The sequence below is a fragment of the Propithecus coquereli genome, unplaced genomic scaffold, assembly GCF_000956105.1.
Source record: "Propithecus coquereli isolate 6110/MARCELLA unplaced genomic scaffold, Pcoq_1.0 Scaffold232, whole genome shotgun sequence".
In the NCBI taxonomy this organism is placed as follows: Eukaryota; Metazoa; Chordata; class Mammalia; order Primates; family Indriidae; genus Propithecus; species Propithecus coquereli.
Window position 1 is genome coordinate 2691979 of NW_012147864.1, and position 7667 is coordinate 2699645.

General features: G+C 37.6%; 1 protein-coding gene across 1 annotated transcript in view; it reads right to left on the reverse strand.

Annotated features, from left to right (window-relative positions):
• Positions 1–6092: 6092 nt before the first annotated feature.
• NDNF (neuron-derived neurotrophic factor) overlaps positions 6093–7667 on the reverse strand; it is a 67010-nt gene continuing 65435 nt past the window's right edge. Inside the window, exon 6 of the mRNA XM_012645350.1 lies at positions 6093–6206. Coding sequence (XP_012500804.1) covers positions 6093–6206 — 114 coding nt within the window. The remainder of the gene's footprint in view (positions 6207–7667) is intronic.

The following is a 7667-nucleotide window of genomic DNA, read 5'->3' on the forward strand; positions in this document are numbered from 1 at the left end:
CTAAAATGGTGAAATTCATAGAATCAAAGAGTGGAACGGTGGTTGCCAGAGGCTGGGAGGAGAGGAAATGGAGGGTTACTGATCAATGGGCATAAAGTCGCAGTCAAGCAAAGTGGGTAAGTGCGAGGGATCGGCTGTGCACATTATACTCACAGTCAGCAATACTGTATTATGCATTTAAAAGTTTAAGAGGATACATCTCACGTTCAGTGTTTTGCCGCAATAAAATAAAATTTTTAAAAAAGAAAGTACTTGGTTTCTTGCTCTTACTGGATCAAGTGGGTGCGGGTGGAGGTTTGTGGGGAGACAGTAAAAGAGAAGCTAAGGGATGAGTTGCTTTTAACTCAACCTCTGTGTCCCATGTACTCAGGGGAAATTTCTACCTAGAATGTCAACTTTACTTGCCAAATGTCAACTTGGTTAGTGTGGAGCAGAAACAGTGTTGAATATAAAAAGCACTCAATTGGGCTATAGGAACATTTTCTTTGAACTTACATTTAAACATATGTGTCTGATTCTTATAATCATGTGTGCATTAACCCCTAAGCAATATTTCATATTGTCAGGGAAACACCCCCACAAAGATACTGATGAGGCCCATGATGAAGACAAGTTCTAGAAGTATTCTGCTTGTTGGGAAAGGAAGCTCCCGTGCAACAGTGAACACAGCAGAGGTCGCCAGTGGATCTTTCCCAAAGACAGAGAATGAGAACCATCCTTTCTATCACTGGCCTTATCTACAGTCCAGGATTTGACACAGGGCTGCACCCCTTATTAGCAGCATAAAATTGGGGAAGTTACTTAACTTCTCAGATCCTCAGTTTCTTCATCGGTAAAATGTGGAAAATAACAGTATCTACCTCATAAGGTTGTCATGTGGTTTAAAGATACAATGCCTTAGCTCAGGATATAACACTCAACTCACGGCTTGGCATATAATGAAGGCTCAATAAATACCCGTTATTAAAAAATCATAACAAAAGAAGTCAAATATGTGCAAGAACAAAAACAGAAACCAAAACAAAGACAACCACAGACGACTTTTTACATGCTAAAACACAAAAGCATTAAATAAATGTTTATTGACATCATATTACAGACACATTATATCATATGTAAGTATTACAGCAAATTCTATATAGTAAGACTTATAAACAAATACTGAGCAAGGTTGCTGTGGTAGAATACAACACCCTTAAAATGGGAATGTTCTACACAATAGGAGGAACTTAGCAACACATTGTCAATGACTAATATTTGTCTTCTGTCTCTAGCACTCCGTATTTATCCATGTCAAAGACAATTCGTTTATAAATACCCAGGCCAAGACTGAATATACTTTACTTTACCCCCATTTTATGAATGTACTCATCATGTATTCTATTCTGGTGAAATTCTAGTCCACTAATTAGCACTCGAGTTCACAATCATGCAGGTGGACATAGAGAGATGCATACATTTGAAGTCAGATGGAACTGAGTTGAAATTCCAGCTCCACTTTGTACTAACTTTTTGAGCACATTACATAATTTCTTTGTTCTTTGGATTCCTTGTCCGTTCAATGAGAATACAACGATGTCTTCATCTCATGGTTGTTATGAGGATTGACTACTTGTATGTCAAATGCCTGGCACTCAGCATGTGCTTAAAGGTTGTTGGTTTCCCTGCTTTTCCCAAAAGGAATCTCAGAGATCATCACCCTTCTCATTTTACAACTGAGAAAGCGCAAGTCCACAGAAGGTTAAAAAAAAATGCTCAAAGTCCCATTTCTGCACTCTTCCCACTGCTGTCTTTCTCTTATTAGCTTGCTTAACTTCAGTAAAGAAGAAAAAGTGGAATAAAAAGGATTCTTTTCCTCTTTTTAATATAGGTAAGCCACCAAGAGACTTTTAAAGTAGGAGTGGGTTTCATGAAAGGTAATAAGTAGTCTAAGAACTGTTTTAAATCCTCAGAGATATTAAAAACAGAAGTTCTGTTCTTCCAAGATTTCCATAGCAGAACATAAGTATTCTGTATGCTTTAGCAACAAAAACTCCAGAACTGAGTATTTATCTGCACATTTTAACTCAGGCCTCCTGGAATGCTTGCCCATGGAACTGGCAAAGGAACTGGCGTTCAGTATTTAGAGCAGTCAGCTTTGCTCAGCACACAGCTGTATTGGAAGTACAGCTCTCTGCCATTCGTCAATGGAACTTGCACAAAATGCAATTTAAATGCAAATGTTGTGATTCTTACCCTGCTTTCGTATCTCTGTCATCTTTTTCCATACCTGAAGATCACCCAGGCACAGCCCAGGAGAACCTGTGCAATGTGCATGATGGAAGGAGCAACATTCAGCAGTCAGTCTGTAATTTATGGCTTGGCTTCTGCATTTGAGGACGAATGACAGCTCCACTCCCCAGGAAGGAGATATCCAATGCTACCATTTTAAAATTGTCAACCAAAAGTTTCTTTCTTTAAAAACATGTTTTTAAAGTGACATTTTACCATAATAAAACTGGTTGAATTTTATTGGGTTATTTAAAAAATGTGTATATGCTTGTTTGTCTCTCTCATTTAAAGTTCTTACTATATCCAGAGAAAGCAAGAAACATCAAATATTGCTAAGGCTCCCTGTAGCTGCTGTGATACACGGACACTCAGCCACCGGAAACGAGCCACATTTGTGCCTATACCAGTTGCTCTCACCAAATTGCTCAGAAAGCAACCAATGCCTATTGTTGTAGCTGTGGAATTGTTAAGCCACAATCTAGTTACTTCAGCCATATGGACCTGCAGAGGAGCATGGACTGGGTCAGACAAATGCAGAGGCCTGTGAGACACTCGCCTGTGGTTCTCCAGGGTAGCCTGATGCTTCTAACAACCGCTTGTTGGTCAGGCACTGTGGAAACTTTCCAGCCAGCCTGGTGAAGGTGACTAATATATTAATCCTGTCTCATAGGCCAGAGTTCATTTTATAGGAAGGGATGAAACAGAACAGTTAAACTTCTGTGCCTGTTATGGATTAATGTACTTGCTTCTGTTTATTATAAACAATTTTTCTCAGAAGAAAAATTCTGTCAGTTATAATTAAATTTGTGCATTTTGGGTTTTTGTCAAGTATACCTTAAAACAATTGTTTATGCGATTCTGTTCTACCCTCTTTACAGTTTGGAAGGATTATACCAAAAGGCAATTACAAATGAGAAGTAGATCTTGGCTTATTTCCAAATCATGGAAATTTGGTTGGATATTAATGTTGGCAGGTAGTCAAAGAAGGGAGAGAGGGGCAACAGTTTTAAACTGCCCCTTAAAATTTAGCGGTTTCAGATAATACTGGACTCAAAAACAAAACAACACATTTATCACATCTCTTAGTTGTAAGGTTATTTTCTCATAGACTGTACTGTCTGGATCTCACCACCCATAACCAGAACGGATCTTCTCTGACCTCTGTTTTATACCTTTGTTTCAGTTCAAAAAATTATTACCAATTTTGAAGAGTCTTCAAGCATGGCTACATCCTTCAAGCATGGCTGATGTGGCCCTGGCTCAGAGTCTCCAGACTACATTCCTAACAAGTTTCAGGAAAACCTTACACTTTCCTGAATGTTCTTCCCTGTAGCATAAAGGGATGATGAGTTACATTCTGGGACTTCACTCTTATTTCTCTTTTTTAATGGTCTTTTACTAGGACTCAGTGTCCTTCCCTGCACTGCCCCCTCCCCTCTGCACTGGGATAGTTGACCCCGCCCTGTCTCTGTGAGGATCTATATAATGGCAGTATGACACGGAACTGTGCCTAAGACCTTGAACTCTTCAATCCTGAACCAATTATTTTTCTGTGATGGAGATCAACAGCCTTTTATTACCTTTGCACTTTGAAAGAATATTCGAAAACATCTTCAAAAGAGGTATAAGAGTGATCTGAGCAGCCGCTCTAAATGATTTTACTTCTAAACTTTGATTACTAAGTTTGTTTCACAGAGGTTGGGAAGGAGGAATGCAAAGAGACAGGAAGGAAATCTTACCCAGGTGCATGATCAACCACTCCTGGAAATGGAAATGTCTGTCAGTGGGATATGATTTTAATAGGGAGAAAGGTGACCAAGGTCAAGTGTGTCAGTGTAAGGTTGTGTGTAGGACAGAATCCAAAACCTTCATGAAACTTGGCTGTATTAGATCTCTCACTTCTCTTGACCTCTCAGAGAAAGAAATTAGATGAAACTACACTTCTCTCCACACTCCACCCCCTTTCCCTGCTCTCCTTTTGCCCACTTCCGACTTTCTAAACAATAAAGGTCCAAATCCAAGCTGCTATGTATTTTCCTGTCCAAAACCCTCTGTAGAAACACAATGGTGAGTGTGCCTCGATGCCCCCCAGGTCCACTGGGCATTTACAAACGCAGGACAGCTGAGATCTGGCAGTGATCACTCTGCTTGGTCTGGGGAAGTGAACCAAAAGGCAAGTTCCCAGCCAACTTCCTCTTTGTCACATCATAGTGGGGAAGCAAGTGGCTGGGGATGCTCCAACTGCCTTTGTTCTTCAAGTAAGATGCTAGTTTTTGTTTTGCTCCGCAGCCAACCAGTGAACAGAGACACAAAAGTAGACTCTGGGTGAATTGTTGCATGCTTTCTAGACTGAAGAAGTACTCAAAATGAAGTCCTAGGTGAATGTTAAACTGGGAGTAAAGGAATCTGGGATCAAATCTTAATTGAACCTCAATTTCTCATCTGTAAAATGAGATAGTAGAACTAGATGATCTCCAGGAGGGATTGATAATGTATTGGAAGGGATGCTGGACTGGGCTAGGGTCCACCGAACCCTTGAATTGTATGCAAAACTGTGCGCGTGTATGTGTGTGTATGCGGGCATACAGTTTCACTGAGAATCAAACCATTAAGAATCATTAACCTTTTCCAAACTCTGAAGTTCACCTACGTAATTTTTTAAAAATTGAAGTTTCTTCATTTGGCTCTTTGGGATACCACAATTGTAATTTTTCACGTTATGAGCAATGAAAATAAATGCTTTCAGCACTAATCCTTCAATACATGTTTAAAAAATCAATCTAGGCATTGATTATGAAGTAATTTAACCAAGAAAATAATCTGCTATAATTTTTTATAGATTCTGAATAGTTTTAGATTTAAAAAACAAAGGCTTAAATCATTAAAGCAATTGACTAATAATTGTACAGCCTCAAGTTTCTGTATGCATGCAAACCTAGGTCAGAAATACTTTGTGCCTCTAAAAATAACAAAATGACCATAACCAAAACATCTGTATCCCCGTAATATTCTGAAATTTAAAAAAAAAAGGAATTTAAAACGGTACAGCCACCCTGAAGAAATAAATAACTAAATAAATAGATACTTCCATAACCATCATGGCAGATGAAAAAGATTTTCTTAAAAGTTTGAAGTGGTCAGTTACGGGTAACACACGTTCTTAGGAAAATTGGATATGTTCTTGAAGAATAAGTTACTTTGAAATATTAAGTAACACAAAAAGTTTACTTCTTTTTGAAAAATAATCCACAAGTGACCTTCTAAATCAAGAATTGGTGATTTATGTTCTGGTCAGGATTTTGGTGGCTGGGCAATGCCATTATTTAGCTGTTTCAACTATGAGAATATTTTTATTCTTATTTCTCTGGTCTTTAATTTCCTTTTTGTACCTGAAAAATAAAGATAGTAAACTAAATGTCCTCAAAGAGCCTTCCCTCCCCAGTGATATATGCCCATACTTGGGACTTTAAAGGCCCCACTCTCGATGCAGCTATCCTGGAGCTTAATGTACACGAGGTGGCACTTTCATACTATAATAGCTCCTTTCTAGATCTTTCGTTGGTTAAGAACAAGGTTTTCTTTTTTTTTTGTCCCCAGTTTAAGTGAATGCTCCTAAAATCTAAACACATTAGTAAATGAGAGAGCTTTCTTTTTAACAGCTTTTCTCTTTTCTTTATGAGTGATAAAAGTTTTACAATGTATATTTCATTTTTTCTATAATTTTAAAAAGGCAAATTTCACTGGGGCCATGAAAGACTTCTTGGATTTATCCAGACTATGTAGAAACCACCATCATAGTTGGCTAAAAAGTAAAAGCTCGGTTAAATTGACCTGGCTGGATCCCAGGCATTAGGTAATATCTGAGAGTCAAGTCTATCACCTTCCAAAGCTGCAATAACTCTTGGATTCACCATAGTCCCATTTAGCACATTGTTCTGTAATAACATATATGCAAGTATTAACACTATGAGAAAGCTGATTCCCCTTCAAAGGCACCACATTCATAACTTAGAACAGAACATCTCTGGGATGTTGTCAATCTCAGTCTCTTTCTAAATCGGTTACTTACGTGACCACTGGGTACCTATTATTTATCTTTTAGAAAATTCTTTCAGGTGTCATTACTGTTTTGTACAGATGGAGTCAATTTTGTTTAGATATCTTAACATGGAGGAGCTGGATGGTATGTATGCTTTTACGGGGAATATTTAAGGGGAATAAGGCAACAGAGCACATTTCATAAGGACCACCACTGATACTACCTTCGCTGTCGCGATTCTGCACTCCATAGGAATGCTACTGCGGAACACTCAGCATATGGAAGATGGTACCAGCATGCAGGGGACAGTGTATAGGCTAGGGGATTACAGCTGTCCCCACTTGTAGTCACAGTACTTTGTAATTTAGAGTCATAGAATTTTACAAAGGATAGTCTCTTATAAAAGAAGGTATCTAACAATGTCATCTTATCCAAATCTATTGCCACCTAGTTTTACAGATGGGAAAGAGAGAAAATAAGAGGTAACAGATTTTCTTAAAGTCATACTGTTTTAACTGATTATAAATTCCAGACTTTTCTGAATGCTGGTCCAATGTTCTCACGACACTTCGTGATTTATGTATATAAACTATGGAGAATGAAACTACCTAAAATTGCTCTTTTTATAGTCTCTGATAGGTTCCGTCATTATTTGCCTAAATTGTTTCTTACACCTAAATTATTTTTTTTTAAAAAATCCATGAAAAATCAACATCATAAGTAGAAGACTGTTAATTTTATAAAACAGCAGCTTTTGTAGTTTTCTTGTTACTAATCGAAGTCCTAACTGGTGGTTGCTAAGTTGCTTCAGCTGGAGATTAAAATAAATATTTTGCTAATATTCAAGCAGATGGAAAATACTTGGAATATCTCAATTTTTTACTTAATATAAATGCTTAAAGTGTGATACATTTTAGGTTGTTAAGGACGATTTGTTGAATACTTACAGAGTTATAGTGTTGGCCCGTCCTATTCTTTCACAAAGTCTATCATAACTCTCCCAGCTCTCACCACAGCTGGCTTCTAGTCAACGTCAAAATACATATTTTAATAACTGTTTCTAATGTCAACTTTCAAGAAATGCCACATCCCTTTTTAACTATTAAAAAGGGGTTCATTTTGGTGCCAAATAACAGAAAGGTGCAGTTTTAGGGACAGATTAGAAATTGAATACACCAAGGTAGCTGCTTGGGAAAATGAACAGTATATAATCTAATATCTTTAATTTTATGTACATGAATATAACGTATGTCAACTTTGTACATGAGATACATACAGTATTTAAACATTTTACTCAACAAATAAGAATTTACAATAGCAACATAGCTGACTAAAGGGCTGTCCACTTAATAATACT